The following is an 11,055-nucleotide window of genomic DNA, read 5'->3' as shown; positions in this document are numbered from 1 at the left end:
CTAACTGCTTCAACCTTAACACCCTTATGTCAGCGCCCAGGCATCCAATCACATTTCCTTTTTTTTAAATTTTATTTCATTTATTTATTATTTTTTCATCATTTATATTTGTTTTTATTTTTAATATTAGTTAAAAGAGTGTCTAAAAACGGCCGGGACTGATTTGGTTACTCATTCACTGCCATGGACGAGAATTCTCGTCTTTTAATAAAGTAATAATATTAATAAATCATAAAATTCTGGTCAAATACATTTTTTTATGGAGGGTAGCTGACACCGTTGACTAATGGTTAGCTAATATTAGCCAATTGAGCGTTGTAGTGATAACTGTGACCATTGGATGGCAGTGTTTCCACACTTACAACACAGCTGTTACCTACATCAGTTCTAACTGAAGAATGGAAGTCAATCTTTCATATTTATCACCCATATTTACATAGATATAGCACACAATATTCTATTGGCCTTAAAAGGTGAGTGAAAATGCTAAATATACTTTCCTTTTCCAATAACACTTGGCACTGAAAGAGCTAATAAGATACTTTGGGGCAATTTTGTAAAGTTTAAGCACTGACAATTTTGGCATACCAGTGGAACAATTTCACGTTACCAGTGAGCAGTGACCTCATGAAATTTCACAAGTTAACATTTATCGCCAATGTAACCCAACGTGCTAGGTATAAATGACCCAGCAAAGGTCTGGTCCTCTTTGCACCCAGCTTTGGGGTAGTTATACGACCCAATCTGGGTTCATTTTAAGACAACGGTTTCAAGAAAATACTCTTGACCCAACATGATTCCTCAAATCCTCAATTTAATGTGCTGTGTGTAAATAACGCAGAAGAGGCTTAAGCCCAGTGCTGGGTTAGTTATTTCACCCAATTATTTGGGTTACTTTTAACCTGACAGTTTTATTAATAATATCTTAACGCAATGTGCTGTGTGAAATCCTCACCCCGATGCATTGGGCATATATAACCCAGCAGTCGTCTGTTTTTTTTGCACCCAGTGCTGGGTTAGATATTTCACCAGATTTGGGCTGCTTTCAAACCGACAGTTTTAAGAGTGAAAACTCTCAACCCAATGTGCTGGGTGGGTGAGCTATTTCACTCTTACTTTTAACCAAACTAGTTTAAAAGGAAAATCTCAACACAATGCGTGGGGTCAAATCCACATCCCAATGTGCTGGGTATAAATAACCCAGCAATGTCCTGGTCCCTTTCTGACCCAGCTTTGGGTTAGTTATACCACCCAATTGGGGTTCATTTTAAACCAACAGTGTCAAGAATATTATCTTGACCAAAATCCTTAACCTTGTGTGCTGGGTATAAATAACCCAGCAATGTCCTGGTCCTTTTCAGACCCAGCTTTGGCTTAATTATACCACCAAATCGGGATTCATTTCAAGCCAACGGTTTGAAGAATATTCTCTAAACCGAAATTCTTAACCTAGTATGCTTCGTGTAAATAACCCAAAATATGCGGCATGTAAATAACCCAAAAGTGGCTTAGTTAGGCCTAGTGCTATTTTCCTAGCTATTTCACCCAATTTGAGTTACCCACTACTTTTAACTCTACCGTTTTATGAGTGAAATCTTAACCCAATGTGCTGGGTATAAATAACCCAGTAATTTCCTGGTCTGTCTGGTGCTGTGTGAAATCCTCAGCCCAATGAGTTGGGTACATACAATCCAGCAGCAGCCTGGTCTTTTCAGACCCAGTGCTGGGTTAGCTATTTCACCCAATCGGGTTACTTTTAACCCAACGGTTAATGGTGGTGGTGGGGGGCATGACATAGTTAAGATGCAGCAATTGCACTTCTCTCGTTGTCCTTCTAGTTGTCTTCACTTTCCCGGTGAGGACGGCTTTCGGGACATACAAAGACTGGAGATGGGTCACATGATGACTTGCAAGTTTGGGCTGTGTTGCAACAGCTTTCTCTTGGATAAATATCCGGATTTTAATCCTTGGATCATGTGAGGATGATGAAGCGGGCGGACGTTGCGCACACGCAAGCCCCGCTGGGATAGAAATGCTCCGAGGTGTCGGAGTTGGGATGGGGGGGGGAGTCCAAATGGAAACCATACGATCCAACAGCATGACTAAGCCTCGCAGGAGGAGGAGGAGGAGAATGGGGGGGTCAGGGAACGTGGGGAGCAGGGGGAGGGGGCCGGGTCAGTCAATAGTGAGGTAAAACGTGTGAGCGGTGGGAGGGGCGGACACTTAAAGGGAGCAGACGAGCAGCCCCAGCCTAGCACTTTCACTTTGAGTCGTCTGACGGAAGGATAACGCGACGACGCGGTCGACGAAGGCCCACGGGCGCCGGAACCCACTGCCTCATCCATTAGCCGCCACTTTCCAAAAGGCAACAGGGGGGGGGGGATTCAAATTAGGCTGCTCGGGGAAGCTTCTAGGTCAGCAGGGAGGGGGGCAAGTGCAAGAGAGAAAGTGCAATTTCAACAAAAGCTGCACCGGGGGAAATCCGAAGTGAGCGAGAAGGAAGGATGGCGTGAGGGGGGGTGGGGGGGTGGGGGGGAGATCCATGCTGGAAAGTACCAAAGCCAGGAATACTATATAGGGGGATGTCAGCGGGAGTGCGGCGCTGAAGAGGAAGGAACGAGGGAGCGGCGCGCACACGCACGCGCGCGCGGCGACGCACTCGGTGTCAAAGACCCACAAAGCAGCAAACTTTGCCTTTCACTGATTGACACGGAAAGGACCGTCTGTCTGACTGTCTGCGTGCGTGGGGGGGTGAGGGATTGCTGTCAACCAGAGAAATGGAGAAGTGTCCATTTTCAGAAAGATAAAAGGATGTCACTGCCAGGTGAGCGCTTTTTGCAAACGTTCGCGATTGCGTGCATGGAACTTGGAAAATTGTGCGCAAGAGTTTGGTGTCGCTGCACGAACTGATGTTTTTCACTTTGCTGAGAAGTAAGGAAGTGAAGGACGATCATGGAAAAGCTAAAAGCTAAAACGTGATTGTTTTTTTCAAGGTCCTTTTCACGTGGCTTTTACAGCGGTCCCTCGTTTATCGCGGGGGTTGCGTTCCCCTAAATACCCGCGGTAAACGGAATCCGCAAAAGAGGGATACAACTGTTTTTGTTGCTTTTCTTCCCATATTTTTCTGTTTTTATTCAACAAAAAATAAGGCAACAAAACACAAAACATTTTTAGATGGAAAAAAACACCTAAAACAGATTGTTTGCTATCCTTATTACACTTTGGAACTACTTTTGTGTTAGTAAATGACAGTGCATTTTATCCAGCAACTCCTGAAGATCAACAGCTGTTTTATTTCTGACTTACCTGCAAGGAAATTGTTTGCTGTCCATATTACACTTTGGACCTACATTTGTATTTGTATATTACAGTGCATTTTATCCAGCAACTCCTGAAGATCAACAGCTGTTTTATTCCTGCTTTACCTGCGAGGAAATTGTGTCACTAGCACCCTTATAAAACTTAATAAAGACAACATTTGTGAAGGGAACATAATTTAAAGTTTGCTTAATGTTCCAATCAATTGGCTCTTGATTTAAAAAGATTGTTGCTCTCACATCATTTCCAGCATTAATATATATATATACATGTATATTAGGGCTGTATTTAAAGACAGTGTGTGAGTTCTGTTCCCACAGTTAAACAGCTAAAAAGGTGACAAACCACAAAAAGTTTCCAGACAGCCATCTGAGTTTGTTTCTGTTATGTCGTCTCATCTTGCAGTTTTGATTTTGCTATCACTCTTGATTGTCCAATGTGGTGGATGTGACTGGGAGGTGGTGAAGAACGTTAAAACAGCTATCGACGCAAACCCCACCGGATTTGTAAGTATAAAGCTTTTTATTATTATTTTTACAACATATATAACTTGTAAGACAATTTGATAGGATTATGGATGTATGAGAAATTGTATTATTCAAGGATTTGGTTTGTTTCAATAGGATTATAATTCCATTTGATGCAGTAGTTGAAGGTCTTGATCTTATTATTAATATGCAACAACATGTAAAAGCTCTTCACAAATTATTCAATTTAATTCAGTTCAAAGAAACATCCAATAATTTACAAATTCAAATATGTCCCATAAAGGAAGATTCAAAACATAACTCAATATGTGTAATGTGTAATGATTTTTCGATTCAGTCCGTCAAATTGAAGCCAATTTTCCGATTCGAATATTTTTTTTGTTATACTTCTGATAAGCAGTTTAAACATATCTACAGTATACGGTATATACATATGAATTAGAAAATGTGTAATAGTGGTGTAAACATCTGTCAAATCATTCATAATTTGTAAAAAATAAGAACTAAGGGGCAGCATGCCCAAAAAATAAAATGTCTTTTTTTTTCCCCATTCATTCTGAATGATTACAAATTTGATGTATTATAATCGACTTAATAAATCCAACACACATTCGTTTTAAGGTTCGATTGATTCAAAAAATAGATCCAGTGCAAAATATTCAGAGAACAAATATTTTCTGCCAAAGACATCTTTTAATCACCCTGCAAAACCTTCAATTTCCCGTTTTACCTCATTTTAAAATCCTCAAATTTTAAAATGATTATTTTATTTGAATAGATTGGATTTATAAGTTGCGCTTGCATTAACATTCTGGAAAAGTGCCTTCAGCACTGCCATCTGAATTTCAAATTTAACAACAATCCTCAAAATTTGGACCATATTGAGTCATTTTCTTCCATATCCTTCATATTTTACCCAACAGATGACACACTCCTGCTAGTGCGATAACAAAGTGCTCATGCCATGTTGAACTTTGATATCTGGGTGAAATTTCAGCTCCCTGATGTCATCTTTCAATGCTTTCCCTTTGATGTGAGCTGCCTTTAATTTACAAATCAAAGGATTGGACAAAATACAGCTCAAATAAAGTCAGCCAACTCCATAAAATTCTTTTTTTAAACACCTAAAATTTTTTACCAAAGCCTTTGGTGTACTCATTGAATCCTAAAGACCACAGGTGTCAAACTCAAGGCCCGGGGGCCAGATCTGGTCCGCCACATCATTTTATATGGCCCGTGAAATTCTGATTTGACTTCGTTTCTGCCTAAAATACCAACTTTGCAAGTTGCCTTCAACTTTTTACAAGATTCTCTCTTTTGAATCATTTTAAATGACCTCTCCCTTTCAAAACGAGGTAAATGTGAGACGAACACCCTGAAAATTCGCCTCTCACAGAAACAATAACTCCAATGTGGCTCATAGTAAAAATGAGTTTGACATTCAATCGCAAGTATTTATTTACAGTTGATATTTTTTCCGATTATTACAGTAAAGAAGGGTTGAAAAGCAGCTGGCATAAAAAACAAAAAATGACTTCCTCTAAACTCAACTCTTAACCCACCTAGGAAAGAGAAAACTTTTTTCGCCCCCACACACTTAGATTATTATCTAATAATTGTATAAGTATACCTAAACCTGTATTATTTTTAACATTTAACAAAAGCAAAATTTGAAAATTTAAAAAAAGCAACACAAATCAACTCTCAGTTAATTATTTTTTACAGTGTTTATGCGGGTTACAACTTAGTCTAAAACTGAAAAAAAGAGCAACAAAGGGCCTGAAACTCAAAAAAAAAGAACACGTCTATTTTATTCCAATTACACTTCTTGTGCCCCACACTATTTGAGAGGCACTGTCTGAACTGCTCATAAAAAAAAAAAAAAAAACATAGTCATTGTTTGTACTTACGGCGCCTAATAAATGATGTCATCCCAACTTGTGATGTAACCACATGACAAAGCCTTCTGAAAATAACAACACGGTGCAGCTCCAGCAAAGCCATGACCGCGACGCAATTCCCATCTCTGTTTTCTTTCTTCTCATTCCAGCGGACCGTTTTCCCCAAAGATTACTATGTGTTGCACCACTACACAAAAAGCATGTTGTGCGACACTGATCCGGTGAGTCGCACTTACCAGAATTTCGAGCGCTTCCTGGCCAGATTTGCGGCATATTTTTGCGCGGCGAACACTGAGCCGTTGTGTCGTTTTTCCCCGCAGTGTTGCGTGTTCCCTGCTGCCATCGTCCTCCTGGAATCCTGGAATGTGCTTTTGAGGAACCTCTGGGATGAGCATCTAAATCGTTCTTTGATCTTCGACCTAAAGCAGACACTGGATATAATCATCAGAAAGAATAAAAACACAGAGGTAGGATCGCGTTTAGCGTTGTTTGGAAACTAAGTGAAAAAAGTGAAATTTGGGTCACGTCACGGGTTATTATTTTGAAATATATGGCAGTTGGGGGCGGGGCAAAGGGGTGGGGCCTACATCTGCATAAAGCTCAAAAATCCTTCCATGCGAAAATAATTCGTCACTCTTCGTCTTGTTTATATTGTGAAACTTTTCATGCTACCAGCGGTGTCAAACGTACGGCCCGCGGGCCGGTTTAAACTCGTTTATGGGCTGGAACTGAGATGATTTTCTTTTTAAAAAGTATGAAAATTTTGGAAGGCTACAGCTTTGATTAAAAAAAAAATGGTGTGTTGAGTTTACTCAATTGTGTTTAGCTAGGTGGTTGTAGATGATAAATCATCTGGATGCAGATACATTTTTGTAAGCAGATTTAAATCAACTTTATTTTGTCAAGTAGGTGCATTAATTCACACTGAAAAAATGCTGTAGTGAATTTATTCAATTTTTTGACAGTTTTAGGTATACAACCACCTGAACCACAAACAAAATATATTAATTATAAAATAGATACATATTTTTTGTGGTTTTACAAAAAATACATAGTAAAAAAAATATAATAAATATAAATATAAATAAATATATACAGTGTATATATATATATATATATATATATATATATATATATATATATATATATATATATATATGGAATAAAATAGAGCAGATTCATTTCAGTGTTGATTTTTTGCAACCACATGCCAAAACATAATTGTGTTAAATTCACCGCTATATCTTTTTTCAGCGTGTTCATAGTGATCGTTGTTGAAGTATTTGTTTTTTTTTCATATAAATGTTATTTTAAATGTAAATTTAAACTGTAAGACTTGTACACACAAAAAATATTTAAAAAGTCCCCGAAACAAGCTCTAAAAAAAATCCAGATTATTTTATTTCGCGCAACCATTTGACAGATTACAGTTGAGCAAATTCAATGATCATTTTTTTTACATAGATTTTTAAAGTACAGTAAAAAAAAAAAAAAAATATATATATATATATATATATATATATATATATATATATATATATATATATATATATATATATATATATCCATGATTTTGATGTCTACAAGTATCTGACATAACAAAACTGAGTAAATTCCATTTTTAACCAGTACTTTTCTTGATTTTTCTCTTGCACCTTTCGCATTGAACGTACTAAACATACAACTCCGTTCACCTCCAATTTAGAGGTTACGGGAGGAGATGGACCCGTCCCAGTTCTCCCCGCTCTTCTCCTCCCCCGAGGAGCTCCTCAGGCTCACGTCGGAGTTATTCAGCCAGTGGCTGGTCGTGGGATGCTCGCCCGGCATGGAAAGCTGCGAGCCCCCCACTCTGCCGCCCCCGGCCGAGAAGAAGGAGTACAGTCCGTCCAGGGTCCGGCTCTTGACCACCCGGGCCATCAGCAGCAGCATGGAGGAGGCCCAGTTGGCCCGGATGAGGGACGTTACCCAGCCCCCGTCCAGCCGCGGTCCCGCCTCTCTCTCCGTGCATCCCGCCGGCGTGTGGAGCCTCCTCCTCTACAGACTCTACCAATGGTTGTTGCCATAGCAACCTAAAAGGAGCTTGTTTTGCGACCATGCACACAAAATGCAAGACATTTCCTGGCACTGAATGATTGTTTCCTTTCTATTTGTCTTGTGATGCGGTATGCTGGCGTTACTATATGAAGTGACATGCGCAGGTTGCATTTTTATAACGTCCAAAGTTTTTTTTTTTTTTTTTTTTGCGACAGTTACTGCCCAATAGGTCACACGTTATACAAATTGTCAATACTGCAACAAATACAAGTACGTTTCTGTTCAAAATTAATATTTATCAAATACATGACAAAAAAATAATAAATGGTATACAATGCACCATATTCACCAGACATGCTGATTATCAAGTATATTCATGTGTACAGATTGCTAGACATATTTTTTGCGAGTCGAAGTTGGCTGTGACAAGTTTTGCGCTTAAAAACCAAACAGGATGGAGAACACTGAATTTACAAGTCAAGTTCAAATATTTCTCAACAATATTTTCTATGCAGTCACACTAGTCTAAACACAGTTATTATTTTTTAAAATTGCCTGCCGACAAATTTCTAACATTTTGACTGACCATAACTACTGTTTTTTTTTTTTCAAACCAGAGCTGCCCTGAAAAAAATACCCTAAAAAAAAAAGCACCAAAACAAATAATAATTTTGACGTCATTTGACGTCAATGGCGGTCCTGGTTAGTGTTCTTGCCGACGTTTTTTTTTTGGTCACTGGCTTTCGCGTGAAAATAAAATCACAGTTGCTCAGATGACTTTGGTCACGTGATGCTCAAGCTGAGTCATGATTGGTCTTACCTAAGCCCTTGACTAACTGTGATGTCATTTTCAGGTGACTGCTAGTTACAAAAAGGCTGCCCCCTACCATGGATAAAAACAATTTATTAACAATTGCAATCGTATTAAGAGGAAATATTACCATCAAGATTATGCTTAACTTCCCGTAAAAGAAAATATCCCGTTGGCTAATATGGTTCAAGTTACATGGGCCAGCACTACTGATTCTGAAGGCCCTGAGCAGATTACATTGGCATGGCAACATGCAGATGCTGAAATCTGATTGGACAAAAAAAACACATACATACAGTACATATACATTCTATGTTGGGACTAAATTAGTACAATTTCATGGAAGAAATACTAGAATTTATGTTGTAAATGTATGCCAGAGCTTCTGATGGTGTTTAGTCCAGCAGAGAAGGCCTCGCCGGCCGCAAACTTTCTCCACTGGTGCAAACACACCTTACGTATAAGCATAGTACAGTACTCGAACATGCCGCCAAGCTCCAGCTAGCTAAGCTCTGTGCGCTAACAAGAGATACAAGCTGACCAAGCCAATGCACGATAAGCCGTCACGTGTGTCTGATGTGGAATCCGTCACATTTGTTTACAATTACTGTTTTCATAACTGTAAGATACGATGTCTATGGACTTTTACTTTTGTATAAAAAATGTGAATTAAAGCCATTTAGATATACTTGTGTTTTAATTTTTCAGGAAGATATTGAGTATTAAAAAGGAAGTAAAAAATGTCATTTATCAAGTGCACCAAAATCCCACGAGCAAACCTTTCTATTTCACAGTGTTTTTCTCTGAAACACTGCTACCGCAACAGCTTTTTATAGGGCATATAATTTAGGATTTTGCTAAATATAATACTCACCAGGATGTCACTATATTCAGAACAAAAACGACATTTTTAAAGCAGTAACTCGGGAATCGGTGATGTGATATTTTTACTTAACTCATTGAAGAAAGTGGAGGAAGCGAATTTTGGCTTGTAAAAATTATTATTCACCACAGTGTTTTGTTATTAGCTCAGCTGTTGATTTTCATTTTTAAATATTTGCATATTTAGAAACCCTTACCATTACATCCAACAAACTTAATGGCAGCAAATGTACTTTTCGGTACATGTCAAATGATCTACGGGCCTTAGTTTGGACACCACTGGTTCAGGACATTGGACTTTCGGAGGCTCCACTGTCTTCCCTTTGTTCATTGTTCTGTTTACAAACAAGCCTGTAGAAAAACTGCCGCGCCAGAATGCGGTTGGGGTTACAGTGGCCTTTTACCAGTGATTCATCTGGTTTGTTTGTTTAATCCCAAATTGAAAAGGTTTGTTAATGATTGGACATGCCTGTCTCCTGGACACAAAGTCCACATCTTTCCACGATGAGGAAAAAAGTCCTTCCAAGACAGGAATCGTTTCACAGCTCTTTTATTTGGTAGCTCTGGAAAAAAAAAGAAATAAACCTGCCAAAAAATAATCACAACCAAAAGAGGAATGTGTTGTGGATAAGACTTTTTGTGCGAGTCTCTGGATCTTCACGTGAAAGGAACTTGCAGCTGCATTTTAAAAGCTGGTACTTGCCCCTGCTTGTACACACCCACACGTGTAATGTGCACCCTTGTCCCGACAAGACCCCTCCTTGTTGTTTCGCAAGCCTTACAATGCGGAGGCATGTTGCCGTGGACACTGTGGGAGCTAACTTTTCATTGATTTCTTTCGGGCTTTTTTTTTTTTTTGAAATCCCCAAGGACAGGTCAGACATATTACAACACCAGAGTAAATGCAACGAACATGGGAAGCAAAGGAATAAAGGACTCTTGCGCTCGTCCAAAGTCTGGCCCGGGGGCCATTGTTAACGAAGGTTTTATTTTGAATGTGACTTTTAAGGTGATATTCTAAAATACGGTGTTTACCTCGTTTATCGCAGGGGTAACAACACAAAAAATACCCGTAATAAGTAAAATTCGCCAAGTAGAGGGAGATTTTTTTTCCGTTTATAATGTGTTTTTGTTTATTACGTATACACATTTAATTTATGGTATTTTAGTGCATAATTCTTTTGTTCATTATACCTTTTTTCATTATAATATAGCATATTTTTATCATTTACTACATTTAGTTAATTTTATGGTTTACTGTATATGGTTTTGTGTATTTCTTTTTCATTTACACAATGTTTTAAGTGCATTTTTGTTGATCATAAACGTTTTCTAGTTTATCTGTATATAGTTTTCCATTCACAGTACTTTTTTCATTTATCTTATGTTTCAAAGCAATAAAACACCTCACCACACAGTTTATAATTTTCTCACTCAGACATTAACATTTACTCGAAACATTGAGGCCACGGAAGCTGAACCGCGTTATACGGAGGGAACACTATATTTCATTCATAAAGCAGTTGGGGCTTGATTATGGCGTATGATTTGGTAAAAAAAAAAAAAAAAAAGCAAGCGTTACTTAACATTCAACGACATTTCCGGGATACGAATGGCCGGT

At 38.6% G+C, this 11,055-nt stretch overlaps 1 protein-coding gene across 1 annotated transcript; it reads left to right on the top strand.

Annotated features, from left to right (window-relative positions):
• The first annotated feature begins 2,516 nt into the window (after window positions 1-2,516).
• Window positions 2,517-9,240, top strand: LOC148426149 (uncharacterized). The gene is made up of 5 exons (XM_088409364.1): window positions 2,517-2,824; window positions 3,724-3,824; window positions 5,857-5,928; window positions 6,028-6,174; window positions 7,413-9,240. Exons 1-5 carry the CDS (start codon window positions 2,812-2,814, stop codon window positions 7,770-7,772), a joined length of 693 nt encoding a protein of 230 aa, XP_088265490.1. The 5' UTR covers window positions 2,517-2,811; the 3' UTR covers window positions 7,773-9,240.
• Window positions 9,241-11,055: the final 1,815 nt, after the last annotated feature.

This window comes from Hippichthys cyanospilos, chromosome 3, assembly GCF_059441005.1.
Source record: "Hippichthys cyanospilos isolate Australia breed blue-spotted pipefish chromosome 3, RoL_Hcya_1.0, whole genome shotgun sequence".
In the NCBI taxonomy this organism is placed as follows: Eukaryota; Metazoa; Chordata; class Actinopteri; order Syngnathiformes; family Syngnathidae; genus Hippichthys; species Hippichthys cyanospilos.
Note: the sequence above shows the minus strand (reverse complement) of the source record. Positions and strands in the feature narration are given on the sequence as shown.

Excerpts from the sequence above, each read along its gene's own strand:
- LOC148426149 (XM_088409364.1), top strand. Across the intron at positions 3,825-5,856 it reads ACGCAAACCCCACCGGATTT|CGGACCGTTTTCCCCAAAGA; the intron begins GTAAGTATAAAG and ends TTCTCATTCCAG. Across the intron at positions 5,929-6,027 it reads TGTTGTGCGACACTGATCCG|TGTTGCGTGTTCCCTGCTGC; the intron begins GTGAGTCGCACT and ends TTTTCCCCGCAG.